A 23,403-nucleotide genomic window follows, 5' to 3' on the forward strand; every position below is an offset into this window, starting at 1 on the left:
ACCTACACAGACAGACATGCACACACTTAATGGTGGCCCTTATTAGATCGCTTGGTTTTGTTTTTACACAGGTCCATAAATGTGATAAGTCACAAAATATGTAAAAGCCCTATAACAATTTGACATAATTGGAAGGTTATGTTAATATTTGTTTAAAAGTGAATACAAATTATTGGGTATCCACTTCAAAGACAGCCATTAATGACGGAGAGTCCCGATGCAGAATCGCTGCCATTACAGGACACTGAGTCAGTCAGGGATGCCTCTCGGTAGTTAAATTAGTGGGAAACCCACACAAGTGGTTATGAACAGTATGGTAGTTTAATCAAAACATATCTATAGCAACTCTGTAATCCAAAAGCAAACTGTAATTTTTCAATCATAGAACACAGGAAGCAAATGCATCTAATGGCGAGCATTATGTCTGCACTAAATTATGAGTGGTGTGATTTGTGATATCGGGGTTTCTTTTGCTTTCAGTACTTGTGTGTGCAGTTCACCCGTCCAGCTGAAATGCTGTATTGTCATTCATTTTAATTAAAGTATAGTGAAATATTGCTTATAGGTGATTACATGCAGATTTACCACAGATCTTAAATTATTCAAAGATATCTTTGATTGCTCCTGGGTTCATTAATCATGGTGATTACAGTTTTGGATGAGTGGGGTGTAATATACTAATATTTGTATTAGCTTTGCATATGTCAAACTGTATTAATAGCCTCATGCTTAGTCATTTTCAGACATAGGAGATCATGCTGTAATAAAGCCACTGGTCATTATTAAAACCTGTTTAAAATACAGTAGGTAAATGATATATCATTTTGTTCCAAATATCAACTACTTAACATTACATACTGCACATTCTGAGAAGCTGCGGTGGTGCAGCGGTAGCATTGTCGCCTCACAGCAAGAGGTTCTCCTGTTTGATTCATGGCTGAAGCGCCTTCTGTGTGGAGTCTGCCTGTCCTCCCCGTGGTCGAGTGGTGTTCAAAAGACATGCATAAATGGGCGTGCCTTCATTGAAGGTTGGGCATTGGGCTGTCACTTCAGCAAGTAAAAATCTACTGCCAATCGTTAGCGGACCGGAGTTCCGCTGTGGTGAGCCCTAACCGGGAAAAGCCAAAAGAAGAAGAACAACATACTGCGCATTCTGCCTACAGAATATATAGATAACATTTGACTTTGGTGTTCTTCATAAGAATGTAAGCAATGCTATGAATAGTTGAGGATATATCATATGCATAATGTATAAACTATGAAAAAATGTTTGTCTCATAATTTAGACAAACCTCAAAAACTTACATAGTCTTTGGTTTATGGATGTAATTGCTATGGTTTTATAATCAAATGTAAAGGCAAAAATGAGAAGAAAGTGAATGTCTTGCAGCAGTAGCAGAAACGATCAAACCATGACATAACACTGAAAATATTTTGAAATTAAAATTCAGATGTTGCAAAGTTTGACTATAACCATGAGTGGAAGCATAGTCTTGTTTTTCATTTATTTTGCTGACTCTGTGTAAAAAACAAGCCATTTGTAAATATGTGGAATAAAGGGCAAATATATGCAAAAGAGTATTCACTCTGTTTTACAGAAATATGGAAATGCATCGTATTTCTGATATTATTAAATTTGAGTTGCTAAATCAGAAACTACATCAGAGAGAGGAGTGAAAATCGGATTGCTGGCATGAAATGTTGACCTTGCTAATTGAAACTCTGATTTTAAACTAGACACTAATGTATAGTATGATATTTGGTGTGAAGATACTTTTGTAGTATTGGAGCTGCAAGTCGGAGAGAAGATAGCTGTGTGTTAACTGTTGAAAAATCCATGGTGCCAAGCAAAGACACTAGGTAAAATGCTCCGGATGTAAGTATAAAAATAAGAAGTAAAAGAATGTTAAAATTGTAGCAATTAGTTATCCTATTAATTGATTTGTAATAAGTTGTGTTAAATACATTCAGAGATTAAAAGCAAGGAGTGAACATATACAATAACAGCAGTTATAACTTCCTGCTGAATTATTTACGAGTTTAGTAATTTGACCTGGAGACTATATTTTCCACATTCTGATGGTGTGTCATTTTGACATTTCAGGGAAGGCAACTGTAGCTCTCAGGAATAGAGCATACAGGAGTTCAAGTGAATGGAAAATGTGGGTAACCTTACCTTTATTTAAAGCTGATAGAATGAAACAGAATGGGTGGATAGCACTGCTGCTGCTGTGAAGTATGAGAACACAATCAAAATGTGTTAATGTGATCAAATTGCTTATAGTCAAAGTCGTAGTCTTAGCATGGCTAAATGCCAAGTTCTTTTCAGTGCAGCCAGACATTAAACAAATGAACCTGCCAAACTTTGACTAAGGACTGCAATCGTCCATGTAAGTTCACAGACAGGATGCAGCTTGGAAGTGGATGACATGATGGTAAGGAGGAAGTTGGACTTCTATGTATCCAGGAGACAAGATGGAAGGGCATTGCACCCACTTGGTTTAGGATCCAGTGTGTACTACTCAAGAGAATGACAGACTGAAGATGGTCTGGGAAGTGTGGTGAAGGAGAGGCTTCAGAAGGCAATGAGAGATGTCATCAGAATTAGTGACACACTTATGGCAATCAGACACCAGTGTAAGGATAGGGCAGTACTCATAAACTCGGCAGATGCCTCACAGAACGGCTGTGACAGTGAGGAAAAGAGTACATTCAGGCAGCAGTTGCACGACATACTAGATAAAGCAGGACAACATGAGTTGGTGCTGATAATGGAAGATTTGAGTGTACATATGAGACGGACAGAACAGGATACAATCACTGCCTTGGTCCACATGGGTGGTGCAACAGGAACAAAAGGAGAAGCCATTCTAGACTTACCAATAGCTTGATGGTGGCCAACACATGGATCAGCAAGAGAGACGATCGCAAGTTGACATACATGAGTGGTCAACATGCAACTCAGGTAGACTTCCTCCAAGTAAGGAAAGGGCAATGGGGTAGAATCAGCGATTGCAAAGTCATCCCCAGTGAATCAGCCCACAGCATTAACCATTAGTTGGCAGAATCAGCTGGAAGCAGTGGTCAGAGAAGGCTGTAAGATCAACAGAGACTTGGATGAAGCCCTGGAAGCTTACTGATGAAGGGAGCACAAGAGTTCAAGGAATTGCTGAGAGCACTAACACTTTAGGGAGAAGAGGAAATTGGTGGAGTTGAAGAATGGCAGTACCTCAAAACAACATTTGTGTGGACTACTGAACAGATATGCAGCAGAGCTGGGTATGTATACAATTATATATTTAGCAGTTTTTGACTGGGGAAGTCCAGTTGGGCATAAAAGCCCATATGGACCTATGAAATAATAATAAGAATATAAATAATAAAATAAGCAGTAAATAATAATAGTATTAAGCAGGAAAAAGGGGGAGATGGCCTAGTCTGTCTTTTCTAAGAAGGAATACTGATTGGCTAGTAAACAGGCTAAGAGAGGAGTTGCAATGGTGAAGAACAAGGCATAAGAAACACTCTACCAGCTTCTGGAAAGTGACTCTGTAGATGATGTAAAGAAACTCTGTCAGGATTTTAGGCAAAGACAGAATGATAAAGTAACTAGTCTGACACGTTCATCAGGGATGCCAGCAACAACCTGCTCACCAGTCCACAGGACATAAAAGACAGATGGAAGAAGCACTTCCTGCAGTTCCTGAATAAAGATAATCCCACATAAGTTGTACTGCCCCAGATGCAGCTTGTGATGAAATATGAGGAGCCTATCCTAGATGAAGTAAAGACAGAACTAAGGAAAATGAAGTCAGGGAAAGCATCAGGATCTGATGAGGTCACAGCAGATATCATGACGATGTGTGTGATACAGGAGAAATGGCTCCTGAAGGTACTCATAGAAGTGTGGAGAAATAGACATACCACAGCTGACTGTAGGATAGCCATAAACGTGCCAGTGTACAAGAACAAAGGAGACCTCTGTGATTGTGGGCAGAACCAAGGTATCAAACTGCTGTCATACTGAATGAAAGTTCTGGATTGGTAAAAGAAAAGGCTCAGCAGAAAGCAAGATGGAGGATGAGTAGTTTGGATTTAGATCAGGATGCAGCATAACCAACCTGATGTTTGCAGTGAGACACATAGTTGAAAAGAAGGTAGAGATAAGGAAAGAATCCAACTGGGCATTCTTTAGAATTGTGGAAAGCATATCACATGGTCCCAAGAAAGCTGATTTGGGAAGCCCTGCAGTGGTTCTACATCCCAGAAGGACTAGTAGAATTACTGCAAGTTATGTACAAGGATCCAATGAATCAACTACTAACTGTGGTCAGTCTCACAGAGGTTCCCAGTCGGAGTGGGTATGCATCAGGGCTCACTGCTGTTCATACTGGTAATGCATCAGGGCCCACTGCTGTTCATACTGGTGATGGACTACATTATCAAACAGGTTGGAGGGGACAGATCAACAGAGTTGATGAATGTAGATGATGTGGCATTACAGGCAGACTCTGAGCAAGAACTTCACAAAGCAAAGAGAATGCAAAACCGAAGGCACAGAAGTACAGATTAGACTGTTATAATGGCAGCAAAAGGAGAAATTAGAAGGTGCTGAGAATCGCGATGCAAGGGAAATAGTGGACCAGGTTAACAGCTGAAAGTATGGGGGGTGATTGAGGAGAAGGTCTGAATCAGGAGGTCAAAGCTAGAATCAGAGGGTATGTAGCCAACTGGCACAGACTGCCAGGGGTAGTATATAACAGAAGAATATGAAAGAAGCTGAAAAGTAAGGAGCACAGAACAGTGGTGTGACCAGGACTAGTTTGGTACAGAAACCTGGGCAGTAAAAGCAGAGCAGATGAGAAAGCTAGAGGTGATGAAGTGTTTGAGATGGGTGGTAGGATGCACACTGTGGAACAGATGAAAAATTAGGACATTGGAGCAGAAGCCAAAGTAGCTCCAGTTGCACAGAAGGTCAAAGAGAACAGGTTATAGTGGTTTTGGCACATGCAGAAGACAATCTGGTAAAGATGATTGGGGACAGACAGGAAGAAGGCAAGAGGAAACAAAGGCATCCAACAAACAGGTGGATGGATTATCTGAGAGAAGATCTGCTTTGTTTTACCTCTAACTGTGCAATTTTAGAAAATCTGAGGTTTCCCAGAATATGATGCCAGGCAAAAAATGTGAGTTTGTGAATGCAGATGGGTAAATGTTCCAGCCTACTGGAGATGATTTTTGCCATGGTGATTAACAAACTCACCCAAGAGCTCAGTAGCTTGGACAGTGATGTCTGCTGAATTTTACTGAAGATTAATGGAGATATTCTATTATAGCAAGACAGGAACTCTGAAAGGGAGAATAAAAGGGGGTTGGTAAAGAAGTGGCATGCATAAGAGTGTTAGGAACTGCTTTTTCTGATGGTTCTAGTACTCCTGTTCATGAGCAGAAGTTAGACTTCAAATGTAGAAGACCTAAATCACATTTATCTTGATGACAGCATGTTTGGTTGGTTACAGGATCCATTTAGCCAATGGTTATTGGATCCATTCAGACTGTGGTTACCAGCAATCCAGTTTCAAGACAACAGGCAAGCTGAAACGTATCTCAGAACTCTGCACAAAGCTAGGAAACTCATTCTGAATGAGATTCTAGTGTGTCTTTCAAAATCTAAAAAGAATAATGAGAAAAAAAATTCAAACTATGTTGATTTAAAAATGAAGATAGTTACAGTTAAAGGGTAGAGACAATGCTGTACCTTCTGGCATGTATAAATCAGGATCATAGGAGATTACTAGGCTATCGACCTGGAGGTCATTTTAAGCCTAGCCGTTTCATCCCAATGTAGTACCATAAAAGTGGTAGTCAATACCCAAGATTGCATTTAGTGATGACTGCCCATGTCCAGGAGGGTTGTGGGCTCTATCCCTGGTAAGGATTATGGTGCTATGTCCACTCATCCTGGTTCCTCTTGAACAGTGTCATAGAGGTGCTTTGTTTCACATGAATTGGTAGCCTGTTCCAAAGATGCGGCAGTTGCTTGGAGGTAAATGTTTCCCCTCCAGCATGTCCTATTTAAGTTGCAGGCCATATTTAAGTCCCTGGAATGGGTAGCCTAATCATGCATGATTTATGGATATGCAGCAAGTTTATTAGGTTTAGATCTTGGATTGCTCTATAGTCTATACGAAACAGAGTATAGTGACAGGCACTTCAGTCTGTGTAAGGCACATGCTGGAGACCCTTGATCTCCCTTGTTATAAACCTCTGAGGTCTCTCTAATTGCTGCAGGTGCTAAGTATGGTACATGCCAAATGGTGCATTATACTCAATTATGGGCTGGATAAGTGCAGAGTATAGTGGGATATAACTTATTTTGTTCTCGGTGATGCCTTTACAAATCATGTGTGCTATATAGAAAGATGTCCTTACTACAGTAGACACATGGTGGTCAAAGTTAAGGTCACAGTCAACTTGGGATCCCAGGTCCCTTAAAACTTCAAAGGTACTTGGTGTATTGTTGTTTTGATAGTAGGAGGGGACATGGTTTGTGCCGAAGGAAATTATGATGCATTTCTTTGCATTCAGTTTGAGGCTTTGACTAAAACACCACTTGTTGGTCTGCGTGAGACCCTCCTGGGGTATACTGACATCATTTGGGGATTCAGTGATTGCACCTAGTTTGCAATCATCTGCAAACTTGGTCAGCCACAACCCCTTAGTTTTGACCTGAACTTCTGAGAAGTATATATCTTACAGTAGGAGCCCGCACTCATCCCTGTGGCACCCCACTGGTCAGATTAACTCACTTTGATAGTGTGTGTTTGGTTTGTAAACCAGTTGGCAGCCCATATTAAAATAAAGGGGTATGCATTGACTTTGCTAAGTTTATCAGCAATGCCTGAATGTGGTATTGTGTTGAAAACCTTTGCCAGGTCGCGGTATGATGTGTGCACAGATTTACCCTTGTCCTTGGTCACATTTTCAAAGAAATCCACTAGACTTGACAGGCAGGATTTTCCCTTCACGAAGCTGAATTGGGTAGGATCCAGGGTTTGGAGGTCACCTATGTCTTTATTTATGAGGTCCATAATGATATGTTCCATGGCCTTACAGATAAGGTTGGTCAGCCTTATGGGCCTGTAATTCCCTGGGTCTGTTCCTAGGCTACCTTTGTGAAGGAGAGTAACGGTAATTGTTCTCCATTCCGCAGGAACAAAGCCTGTGGTTAGGCTATGATTGAAAAGGGTACTTAGTTGTGATGCTAGTTCATGTTTTAGTCTGTTTGGAAGACAGCCTGGGATGTCATTTGGTCCCATTGAGGCTGCGTGTTTTGCCTTGAACAAGGCTTTGAGCACCTGCTCTTCAGATATTTGGGGTGGGTGGGGGAGTTTGGGGTAAGTTTTGTTGTAAGTTAGGAGGGGATAAGAAAGTGAAATTTTCACCAAACCTATCTGCTAGCAGGTTTTCTATCTGTGGGGTCAATGTGTGTGTGGTACTGTTGGCCACTAGTTCTGCACATGCTTGGGTCCTACCCTTTAGGTTACCTACATAGCCGTAAAAGACCTTATGGTTATCCTTGGCTGTATTACTAAGTTATTCTCAAAGAAGCCCTTGGAGGATTTGACAAGTTGCCTTATTTGCCTGTTGAGGCTGAGGAGGGTGTTTTTACATTGTTGGGGCCTTGCCTTTGTTTTCTTGGACAGCAGCTTTTTGCATTTATTGTAAAGGTTGTTGATGATGGATCTCCACCAAGGCAGGTTGTTTTTACTTGGTTCTGGTGTTGATTCTTTCTGGTACAGCTTAGTTTATACACTTATGCAACTGATTGTACAGGGCTTTAGTGTAAGCTTTGGCATAGTTACCACTTCCAACTTGGGGTGGGGCTTACAATGCATTTATACCTTTGCTGAGGAGGGTATAGTTTACCTTGGTGAAGTTTTTTAGTCTGATTTCACCCTTTGTGAGTTACAGTGTTAGTGCCAGCATGAAAGATGACTGATTTGTGGTCACTTTTAACTAATGAGGGTCCGACAGTTGCGGCAATGTATCTGTATGACATGTTGGTGAGGAGCAGATCCAGAATGTTTGTTCCCCTTGTTGGGGTATGGGCATTTTGTTTCAGGGCATTTGAAGTAACAAAGTCAATGAACTTTTTTGTTAGCAAATTAGGGCTAATGTAGGTTTCCCAATTGATGATGAGATAATTGAAATCTCCCATAACCAGTGTCATCATTCTCTTTCGGCTTTTCCCGTTAGGGGTCGCCACAGCGGATCATCTCTTTCCATTTCTTCCTATCCTCTGCATCTTGCTCTGTCACACCAACTGCCTGCATGTCCTCTCTCACCACGTCCATAAACCTTATCTTAGGCCTTTCTCTATTCCTCTTACCTGGCAGCTCCATCCTTAGCATCTTTTTCCCAATATACCCATCATCCCTCCTCAGCACATGTCCAAACCAACGCAATCTCGTCTCTCTTGCTTTGTCTCCAAACTGTCCAACATGAGCTGACCCTCTAATATACTGATTCCTAATCCTATCCATCCTAGTCACACCGATTGCAAATCTTAACATCTTTAACTCTGCCACATCCAGCTCGGACTCCTGCCTTTTTGTCAATGCCACTGTCTCCAACCCATATAACATAGCTGGTCTCACTACACTCTTGTAGACCTTCCCTTTCACTCTTACTGATACCCGTCTGTCACAAATCACTCCTGACACTCTTCTCCACCCATTCCACCCTGCCTGTACTCTCTTCTTCACCTCTCTTCCACATTCACCATTACTCTGAATTGTTGATCCCAAGTACTTAAACTCGTCCACCTTTACCAACTCTACTCCCTGCATCCTCACCATTCCTCTACCCTCCCTCTCATTTACACACATATATTCTGTCTTAGCCCTGCTGATCCTCATTCCTCTGCTCTCTAGAGCATATCTCCACCTCTCCAGAGTCTCCTCAACCTGATTCCTACTCTCACTACAGATCACAATGTCATCTGCAAACATCATAGTCCACAGGGCCTCCTGTCTGACCTCATCTGTCAACCTGTCCATCACCACTGCAAATAAGAAAGGACTCAGAGCTGATCCTTGATGTAATCCCACCTCCACCTTAAACGGATCTGTCACTCCCACTCCAGTCCTCACCACTGTCACACTACCCTCGTACATATCCTGGATGTTTTCAATATGGTCAAGTAGGCTTTGTGGGTGCCCGTATCCATGGAGAGGGGTCTATAACTGGCTATGACTTGAATGGGGGTCTTATTCACCATCACCTGGACCTGGAGTAACTCCATGGAGTTGTCCAGTCTAACTAGACTGGAGGTGAATTTATGTGTAACATAGATTGAAACACCACCTCCTTTGTTTTCACATGTTTACTTTGCAGTCTAATGGTGTGGAATGCACTGTAGCCTTGCAAGGCCGGGGTACTCTGAGGCCTTGAACCAGGTTTCTGTGACTGCACAGACATCTACATCTTCTAGTGATAGAAGTGCTTCCAGGGAGTACAGTTTTTGGTTTAAGCTCCTGGCATTTAGCAGCATGACCCTTATTTTGTTCTGGTTAGTTTCACATCAGTAATGTTTTTGAGACCTTGCCTAAAAAAGGTACCATGGGGCAGGTAAGAGCCTTTGCCAGCAGCTGAAAGCCTATAGGTCCCAGGTGAAAGCCGTATCTGGCAAAGCAGCGAGGGTTGTCGACTATGGCTTCCCATGCTGACAGGAACTGTATCCCCTTGAATGACACCAAAAACTAAGCTAATTATTGAAATCAATCATTTTTTGTTTATACTGTGGCGCTATTCTAGGTGAGGGTAATATGCTGCTCCAGGCTATGGACATACCTGCCTGGGATACATACTCAGAAAGCTCAATCATGTCTGTCTTGATATAGTTCAGTGAGGTATGTCTCTGGTCATTCACACCAACATGAACTATGAGTGCATTTTTAAAAGCAGGAGGAATGAAGTATGCAATTAATATTTAAAACCATTGTTGCAGTATCTGTCACAGCCCGTGCTTATCAGTAGAAAACCAAAATTCAGAAGCGACAAACTTATTCAAGTTAATTGATTCACTGACAGTTTGGGTAAAATGTTTAACAATACAATTCTTTTTGCCATTTCCATGTTGGTCTGTATTCAGAAAGTACAGTTTTCCTGTATATTTCGCTTCTCTGTCTTATTGCACAATAGCAGCTTTGCAGAGCCTCTGAGAGGTGGAACTACTACTAAAATAAGGTAGTGATAGTTTTCAACTTAATATCTGGAGTGTTTCTAAATAAACCACAGCTAAACATTAAATGCAGTACTTCCATTGGATCGCTCACTTTACTTAAGCTGTTAATGACTCTAAATGTACTTTGTACTTTGTCCTTTACCTCATCAAGAATGGGCAGTTTAATAAATTAGAAGGACAACCAATTTTGTCAGCTTATACAGAATGTTCTTCCATTAATTCTCATAATTTGTCAAACTGGAGTTACTGCATTGAATATAGGAACTGCTCTTTTATTGTGATGCATACATCACAACCTGGAAACATCAAAAAACTGGACAAAGGCCCATGAAAAGTACAATTGCCCAAAAATCGGTATCCTGAGTAACATAACATTTGGATACATAATTATGTAGCCCCACCCACTCCAGTGGGATTGTGGGATACCAGCATTCAAATACAAATTGAAGATCAGACAAAATGTTAAACACACAATATAACCAGAACAATAGTGTTTTATTTATATTAAAATTTGAACTTGTATCAAACTTTGAATTTGTTGTTGTTGTTGTTTGTCTTTCGGCTTTTTCCCGGTAAGGGGTCGCCACAGCGAAACTCCGGTCCGCTAATGATTGGCAGTAGATTTTTACGAAACGCCGAGGTGCCAGCTCGGTGCCCAACCTTCAACGAAGGCACGCCCATTTACGCATGCATGTCTTTTGAACGCTACCCAACCCTGGGGAGGACATGCAGACTCCAAACAGAAGGCACTCCCAAGCCACGCTGAGAATCGAACGGGAGAACCTCTTGCTGTGAGGTAACAACGCTACCGCCGTACCACCGTAAGATGCATCAAACTTTGAATTTGTATTAAACTAAAATACAATTTTCTTTTATAAAAATAAAATTGCTTGAATTCACATACTAGGCAAATGGCTACAATATCCACATCAAAAGTCTGAAATACTGACATTCACATACTATGCAAATGGCTACAATATCCACATCAAAAGTCTGAAACACTGACATAACCTTAACACATTAAAGCTAGCTTTTCAATTAATAGTAAAGATCCATTTATCTTAGATCACTATCTTCAACATTTCTAAATAAATTAATATGTTATTCCTAAATGTCAACTCGTGCTCGATTATTACATTGTTCTAAAACGTATCTGTTTCTGAATAAATATATTGTCCTACATTAGCCAGATTCATAGAAACAGCTTCCGGAAGCATCTAAAGATGAACTGGTTTTGACACTTAAATTGCTAAATTAGGTGAAAGCCTTAGAAAAGTCTTCTGTTGAACAACATCAGGTTTTATTTTCTTTAATTACCAAATATGAAATGTCATGATAGTAAGCAATAATGAAACATTGTTCAACTGAAATGCTCTGTGTAGTTTAAAAATGAATTTTGCAAATATATATCCACTATAAGTTCTAGAACCAAGTAACACAGATGCATTGTCATCATCAACTGTAATAATGTGACATCCCCTTCTCAACAGTTATAATATGCTCTGATTGACAAGCAGCCTACCTGAAAATGCCAAGAGCTGCCAGATCGTGTGAGGTTTGTATAAGAGTTTTCCTTATTGTACTCTATCTGACCATTACATCTGGAAAGTTCTGCGGGTCAGTTTTTATGCAAACCACGATTATTGCAACAAAGTTAATGAGACTAAGGAATTGGTAAAGTAAACACAAAACTACCCATGGCAACACACACACTACTCTAAAATCACAGACATTTGTGTTAGCTTGACAACATCAGAACCCCCATGTTTTTTTCTGAATCTAACAAGCACTCTGAAAAACTTATTAATGAACCATTTCAACATGCACTCTCAGACAGGCAAATAATAAACCCCCCTCAGCACCTCCTGCTTCAGGGTCTTCACTTCAGAATGCTTCTATGCAATGTAGGGTTTACCCTCAATCTCAAAAAGTCTGTGCTGACTCCCTTTCAGGATCACGTGTTCCTGGGTTGCAGGATTTAGACCATTCCAATGATGGCTTGCCTGCCAAGGTCCTCTCTTTGACTGCTTACAAGGGAGTGCTGAAAAGTTCTAAGCCCATCAAGAAGGGAATCACATGGAGCCATGAAACTTACAAAGTTATTCAACATATTCTTCCTGAAGTTCAAGACACTTGGCACAGCGTGTCTGAAGTTTCTGTAACCCTACCAAAAAAAGGTCCGAAGTCTGGTCACTGAAATACTGCTCTGTGGCTGCAATCACCTCCAAATCACTTGAAAATGGCTGCCCTTTCAAACTCTTTTTAAGGTTTGGAAACAGGAAATAGTCAGATGGAGCAAGAGCTGGTGAGTAGGGTGGATGGTCTTTGCACTCAAACCCCAGTTTTGTCAAAACATCCATCATTTTGCCATCCTTGTGAACAGATCTCAAAAAGAGAACTCCTTTCTGCAGCTTCCCTCTTCTTTTCTCTTTCAGTGCTGCCTCTGATCAGCACAGCAAGTTACAGCAGTATTTTGCATTAACTGTTTGGCCACTTGGAAGATAGTCGGTTATTGCAACACCTTCTTGATCTCAAAACACTATGGCCATGACCTTTTCTGCTGACTTTTGGGTCTTGAGCTTCTATCTCCTTGGTGAAGCTGAGTGCTACCATTGCATGAACTGTTGTTTTGTCTCAGAATCATAGTGGTGTAACCATGTTTCATCAACTGTAACTAGTTATAAAAAGTTGGCACCAGCTCGACAAAAATGCTGCAAAATCAACTTGGAAGTGTCCACTTGATGTTTTTACTCATCGGTGTTCAAACATTTGGGCACCCACTAGACTGACAGCTTCTGCATACCTAGCTGCTCATGGAGTATAAACGCAACACATTCCCTGGATATCTGCAGTGTGTCAACAGTTGTTTTAGCCAATATTTGCAGATCTGCCAAAATCAGGTCATGGACGTGGTCAACAACTTCAGGAGCTGACACCTTTTGAGGCCTCCCAGGCATTGCTGCACCTTCACTCTCAAAATCTCCACACTTAAACTTTGTTACACCACTTCTTCACAGTTCAGTAAGAAAGGCATTTCTCGCTCAATGTTTGCATTATACATTCATGGATTTCCTTTAGAGTTTTCTTCTGCAGGAATAAGAACTTCATGACTGCTCAGAGTTCCACACATGAAAATTCCACACTATTTGTTGACATGTTTCAATCAATGATCTGAAACAATGTCAAAACACATCATTACATATCTGCAAATTGGCAATTTACAAGATGAAATAACCCTCTTTTAAGCTACAGAGGCAAAATAACACTTAGAATTTAGAAAGTTGGTTGGACTTAGAACTTTTCAGTACCCCCTCGTATGTCCTTTCCCTTCTACATCTTCCAGTCCTTCCTGCAATTGAATTTATCTAAACTCTGGGTACATGGCATCCACTATTCCCATGATTCCCTTTGTCAAACCCCACATGAGGAAATTTCAATGGTATCACAAGACTGTTTGACTCCAGCACTGCCACCCTCTGGAGTCTCTGGTTCCTCTCTTGGTTTGCCTCAGGCTTGAGCTCCGCTGGTGGATTCAACAGGTTTCCTTGAATCCGGGTCTGCCTTTTCAGGTTCCTCTCCCTACTCAGGAGCGGTACACAGATGCTTCTGATCATTGTTGGGTTGCCATCTCCAGCAGCCTTGAAGTCCAGGGTCTTTAGTATCATCAATGACTGGCAAACCATATCATTATGAAAGAGATGATGGCTCTAATTCTAGCTCTTCAGGCCTTTCATTCCTTTTGGGTTCCAGATTCAGTAAAGGTTTTCTATAGACAATACCACAGTCATATGGTACATAAGCAAACAAGGGAGGGGGTACAAAATCTTACCATTTTTGCAAGCTGGCTCTTCAGGATTGGGATTTTTTCAATCCATCATCACTTGGTTTTTCAGATAGTTTACATTTCTTTTGGCAAACTCTTTGAGCAGGTTCAGAACAATTGTACATCAGTGGTGTACTCTTGAAATGGATCTTTTTGCCTCCCCTCTGAACAGACAACTTTCCCAGTTCTGTTCAAGAGTGCAAAGTCCTCTGGCTTGGCAAATGGAAACCATGTATTTTTCTTGAAGGGGATCTTTTGTGTGACTATTCCCCTCTTCCTCTACTACCAAAGGTGCTGCACAAGTGGAACAGGCCTAAAATCATGCTGGTGTCCATACCTCTCAACTGTCCAGATTTTCACAGAATGTCCAGATTTTTGCCTCATATTTTTTGTCAGTTCTTCATAAAATTTGTGGTTTTCTGGCAAATCATTGAGGATTGACTTCATTAAATAATACTAAATAATGGCAGACATTTGAGTTTCATATCCTTCAGAAAATACATAATAATGCAAAATCTGTTATTCTAACAACTTTCTAAGTTTATAGGTACCATATTTAAAATATGTACCTGTTTTTGGGCCTTTGTACTCCCATTATTTCTGGCTTTGTCTCGATTTCTTGCACTGAGAGGTTGAGAGGTATGCTCACGTCTTCCTTTGGCCCCGACAGCACTGGTTCCCCTTTCTTTGTCATCTGTCCAGGGACAGTCATCACAAGTTACCTCACAGACTGGATCTTCTCATATGAGACAAAGGATCTCTTATTCACGCTCAATTGATGACCCTTCACTTGGCACTTTGGGTGATAGGGTTTTAATTCCTTTTAGACACCAATTTTCTGGGGACGTGCTTCGGGGTTTTCAGGATGCCAGACAACCCACTATGAGAAAATCCTATGTGACTAAATGGAAGACATTTTTTTTTTTCTTTTTGTTGTCTCAAATATGACTTGGACCCCCTTTTCTGTAGTTATTCGTATGGTCCTTTCTTTTCTGTTTGAATTGCTCAATTCTGGCTTGGCATATTAATCTGGTAAAGATCATTTGTCAGCCCTTTCAGTTTGTCTTCCTTAGAATTCACCTCTGGCTTCTACTTTTGAAGTCAAACAATTTCTGAAAGCATCCTTCATATTTGACCTCCAAGAAAGCCTCCTCCTTGAGACCTTAATTTTCTTATTGAGAAATTGAATCTGTCCCCTTTTGAACCTGGAGTTTCCTATTTCCTACAATATTGTACTTGGAAGACTGTATTGTTGGTGGCTCTTACTTCAGCGAAGAGGGCTCTGAACTTCAAGTACTCAAGGCGGTTCCACCATTTTTCATAAAGACGGTGTTTTTTTGTACGTGTCCTCCTTTTATGCTAAGGTGGTTAATGATTCATCCATTCATCCCCCTCCTTTTGTCCCTTCGGCACAGAACCCTAATGACAGGGTTCTTCACACCTTGAATTTACATAGACAGCTCAGGTGTTACCTAGATAAAAAAAACAGGAAATTTGAGCAGCTTTTTGTTTCCTTTCATGCCAGGAAATTGGGTTTGGTGGTGTCTAAGCAAACCAGCTCTTCCTGGATTTCTAAGGCCATTTCTTTTTGCTATTCTATTCATGGTTAGCAACTTTCATCTTCTGTTTGTGCTCATTCTGCCAGAGAAGTGGACTCTTCTTGCACATTTTTCAAGGGTCTGGAGACCATATACATTTTGGAAGCAGCTACTTGGTCTTCCATTCACACATTCACCAAACATTGCCAGTTGGATGTCATTTCTAGAGACAGGGTGGATACTGCAGGACCATCCTTCATGTGTTTGTGGAGGGCTCTTCTTTGGCTTCCTTCTACCTTACTTTTTAGTAGCTTTGTGCTCTCATAAGTGTGAAAAATACTACAACAGTAAAGGAAGGACATGGTATAGTTGTCTAAATTTTACCATAACAGTAGATGTCCTACTTCTCACTGCTGCAGTATTTTGTCTTTCCCTCCTACCCCCTGTTCCATTCGGTTGGCTTCCTTCTGGCTGAGTGGTCTTTCTTATGTCCTTTTCTTCACTTCCTGGATGTACATATTAATACTTTCCCCTGGGGTTGCTCTAGTTCTGAGGATTAGGTGCTCATACATCACATATGTACCTTTACGCCTTGCATGTAGGACATATGTCTGAGGTATGGCACCTGGAACGTGTAAAGGATTTGATATGCTGGCTGGACAGTTGGTTATTCTTGACAAGATATCCTACGGACAGTTGGTTATTCTTGGCAAGATAACCTAAGAGTGAAGAATACTACAACAGTGAGAGGTAGGACATCTATAATACCTTGGACAACTGCACTTTCTCTGCTTAAGTCTTAATTTCTGAGCTGTTGACTGTTTTAGACACTGGTGATCATGTAAAGCAACATATGTATGTAGTAACGTCACCTGTACTGTTAATTATTGGGTTATCTTAAAGGTGTACATTTGTATAAATATAATTTTAATCTATTAATAATGAGAAACGAGTAACATAATCAGTTGTTGGTTATATTATGTATTAATCAAGGGATCCTTCTTGTTGCAGAAATTGTATCCAAGACAACCATAATATGGACAGTGATTCAAGTAATTGTCCAAAAAATCTAAATCAGCAATTCTGCATTGATTAAAATAATTTGGCAAGCATAAAAATGTGCAGTAATAGAATAAATGATAATTATATGAGGTCATAACTGTTGGCTATAACTGTTCAACATTTTTGGGACTGCTTGATATGTACTGTTGCAAAAGTAATTTCTGAATCAAAAGAACTTTTAGTCAATCTGTCTATTCTATGACAGAGCCACCTTTATTTTTTCTTTTTTTTAATAAACTGCTTCCTACCTTTCTGTACTTTCAGTAAGCAAAGAAACTTCTCATTACACTTTACATGGGAAATTGTTTCAGCAATGTTAATGTTATAAGCACTTCTCTCTTTTATTTATTTATTTTTAATAGGCATTACTTACTTTCACAAGTGGGTGGAGCTGGAGTCCAGATGTCATTTTCTTCACACTTGATTTGGGAACTTCCACGCAAATTGTATCCGCGTTTACAGTCATATGTAACCAAATCGCCATACTCATAGTTTGGCCCAAAATTGCTTGTCTTCCTCCCATGCTGTACATCTATGTTAGGACATTTGCTGACTAGAATATTTAGGAGAAAATACATGTTAGCAATGCATAATCGTGTTTGCATTTACGCAGTTATCATTGACATGACTGCAGCAGAGCCTAGTAATTGTAATTACATGCTGGGTACTGTACGTAGAACCTCTTATTTTTAGCTGCAACAGTCACTATACGCACACACATACTGTACTAAATAAATTATGATAATGCATCGCACTGCCATGTCAGTTTCCTATATGCTCAAGAGTTTTTTCTTAACTCTAGGTTTTAAAGCTACATGTATCTCTGTCTGCCAGAGAGAATCCAGTTTATGTGTCGAAACATTAACACTGTTGATCTGTCAATCCCAACTTTCTACCACAGCTCCTTTACATTTAAAGATACTCCAAGCAGCCAGACTGTACAAATACTTGCAATAATATCATTCACAAGGGAAAGGTGTTGAAGAAGCCTCATGGGAAACTCTTCTGTAGTTTACATCTCACATCGTACTGTCTATTTCCGTGCTGAATGTGATATAACATGGGAAAGCAACTTTTCATTTTATGTGAAGCAACATTTCAGTTATAATTTAAATGTCTCATTCAGCTATTTTCAAATTATTTTATATGAGGATGCTGTTGTCTAGTTAACTTTCATGCACTAACAGATCAAGTCAGTCCTTTAGCTCTTTGAACAACTAGTTCGGTCCCCTCAGATTTACAAGCCACATTTAAGTAAACTTCCTGCTGTAGAATAACGGGTATGCTGTACCTTAAAGAATAATTTCTAAAATATGTGTGTGTATATAAATACCAAGCATGCGTTAGCTTCACTGCCATTTTGAAGGTGCAGCCAGAGTGTTAACATCTATGTGCATGATAGCTAGTTTGTTTATAAGTTAAAGTTACTTAGCTTTGTTTATGATGTGCTTGTATATAATAAAGGTGCTTGAACAAGAACCCACAGTGTTCACCTGTTTCTTCCTGACCTGGTGAGTGATATAGTATCAGAACCCGAATGGTAAAGACTACTCTTCAGAGCCATGAGGTGCAGAGGTAACGATGAAGGCAAACCAAGTGAACTGAGAGCAAAAAGGGCCAGAAGCAAGCTAAAGGTAAAGAAAATATGCCCAAAAGATTGATCTATTAAAAGAGATAAAAGGGAGCATTACAAGGACACAAAATGTATTACTAAGCAAACAAATAGCACAGAAATGTTTATTAAGCAAAAGAGAAGCATAAAAAAGTTCATTAATCCAATGAAATGTTTGAAACAAGGTTATTTGATAAAACGAGTATCAGGAAAGTACATAAGGGGTTCAGAACTACCTCAGAATTGTAAAACAAGCATGTCTAGAGTTAAAATGAGCAAAAGAAAGTATAATGGGCATGAAAAGAGATTAAATGAGCAAAACAAATTTAACAGAAGAGGCAGAAAAGGGCACGTTGAGCATAAATAAAGCAAGGCGACTGCATGTGTTTTGGCAAATTACTATGTTTTGGCATAAATTACTACTATGCATTGATTGAGACCTTGAACAGCATAACTATTCAACGTATCTCAAAGTGTGTAAAAGTACTTACAGTGAGTGTTTATTACTATGCATTTATTCTCAAGAGTTTGTTGTGTGCAAAGTGCAACTATTTTGTGAAGTGCAGTCAAATACAGACATTTTGAAAAGTTTCTTGTGCATGAGTGTGTCTAGTCACAGAATGCTGCCATTACAGTGTGTCTCTCTTGCACTGTATAGACTATTTGTCAAAGTGCAGCTATTCTGGGAAATTTCAGTATACTGTTATTCACAAAGTGCAGTTATTTCAAAGTGTTTCTCACTCTCAGCTTCTTCTGCCCAATTCATTTGCAAAGTAGAAGTACTTCAAAACAGTTTATTCACAAATTGCAATTACCTCGAAATAGTTTATTCGTAAAGTACAGCTGCTTCTAAATGTTTCTTGCCCTCAGCTTCTATTGCCCAGTTTATTCGCACTGTGCAGCTATTCGAAAGGTTTCTTAAAATGATCATAAATTACTTTTACGGTCAAATAATTTCAAGATAAATAGCTTGTACAGTAAAATAATTTCATGATAAGTGACTTTTACAGTAAAGTGATTACAAAGTATTACAATGCCCAGGAGACTTATTTCATTAAGTTCAGTTATACAGAGGCTTATTGTCCTAATCCAAGCACTGAAATAAATTTCAAGCATGTGCATGTGTATGTATAAGTCTGTGTGTTTGTGCATATTTGCAAAAGTCTTCACTAAGATATGTTAATATGGCAGATGGATTTCGCAAGCCACAACCACTTGTATTTGATCAGAATATTGCAGAGAACTGGAGAATATTTGAGCAATAGTATGATATATTTATACAAGCAGCTTAGTCTGGTAAAGATGTACACAGCAAGGCATTCATTTTGCTTAACCTAGCGGGGTCAGAGGCCATTGAAAGGGAGCATTCATTTGTATATGCACCAGCAGTGTACGAAGGTGAAGGAGAAACTTGTTGTACTGTTGTGCAGGCTGAACCAAGGGAAGACCCCAAGTGTTTGACACACAGATTCAGTGAAATGTGCAACTCCAGACTAATGTTACATTAGAGAGGCATTTGTTTTACATGAGAGATCAAAAGCAAGGAGAAACTTTTGTAACTTACATCACTGTCCTAAGAAACAAAGCTAAAACATGTAAGTTTGGTGATTTAAAAAATGAGTTAATAAAGGCCAGACTCATGTGTGGTATTAATAATGCTGCTATGAGAAAGATTTTGCTTCATGACCATGATTTGACACTGAGCAAAGCCATTGAGATATTCAGATCCGTGAAGATACAGAAAGGCACACAATTATACTTGCTAGTGATAAAAATATGGTTTCAGCAGGTTACAGAGCTAATGTAGACAGCATGCAGTGTGTGACAGGCAAAGGCAGGCCTAAGCACTTGGCAGAAGCAGCCCCTGTGGGATTTCCAGGCAAAACTTGTAGTCTTCTAGCAAATTCCAAGACCAGTTCAGTTAAAGGAGCATGCTCAGCACAGAACCAAAGTTATACAGTGCACAACAGATGCTGCTCAGTATTGTATAGGGATGAATCAGCAAAACCCAAATCAAGCTTTATTAACTGTCACAGTTGTGGTGCCAAGTGCATAGCATTTGGTGAGCATTGCTACAAATGTAAGAAATGGAACCATTTTCAAAGATTTTGTAAATCCAGTAGACCTAACACAGTTACAAAGATGGGTCACTCAAAAAAGCAAGTTGATCAAGTAAACCTGCAACAGTCCACTTTCCATGTACATGGTGTGTCAGTGATTGGTGAAAAGATTGATGCAGTACATTTATTGGCAAGAAATTTGTACTGTCCGCATCAATGGTAAATCCACTGAGCTGAAAGTAGACACTGGTTCAAAGTATAATGTTATGTCTGCAGATATATTTGCAAAGGTCAGAGTTGGTGAACAACTAAATGTGACTAGTTGTGTGAAACTTGTTACTTATGGAGGTGAAGAAATTCAAACTGCAGGCTCAGGAGTGCTTTCATGTTTTCTGGCCAAGAACTGTTATAGCCTATTATTCTATGTAATTTGAAGACTTGTGCAGTCATTATTGCATCTCAGGGACAGGTTGAGAATGAATCTACTTTCTTTTACCAAAGAAGTTCATCAAATAAGCATGTGTTCCAGTTCCAGCTTCACTAACACTATTTTTTCAGAGTATACTGATATTTTCAAAGACAAGTTGTGCAAACTTCCAGTGGTGTATTCTATGAAATTAGACCCAGAGATCAGTCCAGTGGTCCTACCAGCAATAATAGCTCTGGTACCTATGCAGCCTAAAGTCAAAGCTCAGTTGGATAAAATGGTGCAAAACTAGGTGTAATTTGTCCACTTACAGAACCTAACGAATAGGTGTCATCCATGGTAGCAGCTCATAAAAAAGGAATAGGCATTGACCAAAGAGATTTGAACAAAGCATTGAAGAGGCCATATCATCCTATGCATACAGTCGAATAAGTCGCAGCCCTGATACCGAATGCCACTGTTTTTTCTATCTTGGATACAAAGAGTTCATTTTGGCAAGTGATGCTTGATCGTAAAATCTTCACTACTGACTACATTCAGTACACCATTTGGAAGATATAGATTGTTCAGCATGCCATTTGGAATACATTCTGCAAGTGAAGTATTTCAGCATGCAATGGAGCAAATGTTTTTGGGTTATCCTTGTGCTATAATAGCAGATTATTTAGTGGTTGGAGGTAATGGCAAAGCAGATCATGAGAGAACTCTTAATAGAGTTCTAGACAGAGCATGTCAAGTGAAATTAAAGCTCAATTCTCTGAAGTGCAAATTCAGACTACCAGAAGTTACATATGTACATCAATTATTTACAAGTACTGGCTTGAGAACAGACCCGTCCAAGCAAGCAGCCATTCTTGAAATGCCAGCACTGGATAATGTGCAAGCTCTACAATGTTTTGTTGGTATGGTCAACTATTTAAGGAAGTTTATACCAGACTACAGTGAATTGACAGCACCTTTGAGAGAGCTCACACATAAAAAAAAAAAAAAAAAAAATGTGGTCATGGCTAGAACAGCACCAGAAAGCATTTGAGGTTTTTAAGCAGAAAATTGCTACCCTACCAACATTAAGGTACTATGATGTCAACAAACCAGTAACTCTTTCCTGTGATGCTTCAAAATTTTGTTTAGGTGCTGTTATTCTTCAAGAAAGCAGGCCAGTAGCCTATGCATCTAGAACACTTACCCAAACTGAGATACAATATGCTAAAATTGAGAAGGAACTTTTGGCAGTAGTGTTTGCATGTTCCAAGTTTCCTGATTATATCTGTGGGCGAGATATCCAGACTGAAACTGATCATCAACCTTTGGTTAGTATTTTAAAGAAGCCTATGCATTCAGCTCCAGCGAGATTACAAAGCATAATACTTAAACTGCAAAAGTACAACTTCAAAATTATCTATACAAAAGGCAAACTTCTTTATCTGGCTGATACTTTATCCAGATCCCCCAGAAATACAACCGAACAGCTTGACACAGAGTATTTTGACTTTGATGCCATGGAAGTGCGTAATTCTACTACCACAAAACTTGATGAGCTATGAGATCATACAATGACTGATCCAGTTTTGCAAAAGCTCAGTCACTACATCAGTGCTGGATGGCCATCAAAGCAATCTAGTGTACCATCCGATGTGCAACCTTACTTTCCTTACAGAGATGAGTTGTTGATGGAAGATGGCATTATTTTTCAAAGGTCCTAAAATTGTTGTTCCTCCTTCCTTACAACAAGAGTATATCCAGATTTTGCATCATGGTCACCCAGGTTCCAAATCTACTAAGATAAGGGTGAGATGACTTGTTTTGGACTTCTCTAGTGAAAGACATTGATAGAGTACTGTCTTCCTATTTGATATGTAACAGTACTAAACTGCATTTACAAAAAGAGCCACTTCAGCTAATTCAAATCCCTGAACTACCATGGTCAATAGTAGCTACTATTTGAGTGGAACAATCAACATTACTTAGTACTGGTAGACTCTTATTCAAATTGGTTTGAGATTGATCTACTACCTAATCTAACTTCTACTACAGTCATTACTAAGCTGAAACACCATTTCTCAGTCCACGGCAGTCCACAGAAATTAATCTCTGACAATGTTACCCAATTTGCCAGTCGATTTGTTTCATAAATTTGCAAGAGAGTAGGACTTTGTACATGTTACTAGTAGGCCAGAGCATTTGTAATCAAATGGACTTGCTGAATGTGCAGTACAGAGTGCAAAGCAATTACTTAAGAAGTTGAGTTGTACAGGTCCCTCTAGGAAAAAGGTAAAGCTTTAAAGGATCTGAAATGCATTTTTGTTTCACCTGTTCTGAAATTTCAAAGAAATTACCCTAACAAGCCTGCTGTTGTTCATAGACAGTCCCACCTTCCCTCCAGATGTAAGCAGGGTGGTAGAAGGGCTTCTCCTGCTAAGGCTACCCAAACCCCTTCAGCTCAGAAACCTCACTTTCCGGACAAGCCAGGTGCTGTCTGACTTTCTTTGTCCTGCTCTTCTGAATCACATTCCTCTCTGTCTTTCGTTGTCTTTCCCTGTCCCTTCCTATTTGGTTAAAGATCACTCAAGATTCCTGGGTTCTTTCCATTATTTGCCTGGGTTAGTACATGGATTAGAAATCGCTTCCCCCA

The 23,403-nt window shown here is 39.7% G+C and overlaps 1 protein-coding gene across 1 annotated transcript in view; it reads right to left on the reverse strand.

Moving 5' to 3' along the window:
- The window catches only part of LOC122805775, an 889,800-nt gene that overhangs the window by 154,616 nt on the left and 711,781 nt on the right, over positions 1 to 23,403 (reverse strand). Inside the window, exon 18 of the mRNA XM_044076042.1 lies at positions 17,046 to 17,225. Within this exon, the coding sequence (XP_043931977.1) occupies positions 17,046 to 17,225 (180 nt within the window). The remainder of the gene's footprint in view (positions 1 to 17,045; positions 17,226 to 23,403) is intronic.

Source organism: Protopterus annectens, chromosome 7.part0 (genome assembly GCF_019279795.1).
Source record: "Protopterus annectens isolate FY-2018-M chromosome 7.part0, PAN1.0, whole genome shotgun sequence".
In the NCBI taxonomy this organism is placed as follows: Eukaryota; Metazoa; Chordata; order Ceratodontiformes; family Protopteridae; genus Protopterus; species Protopterus annectens.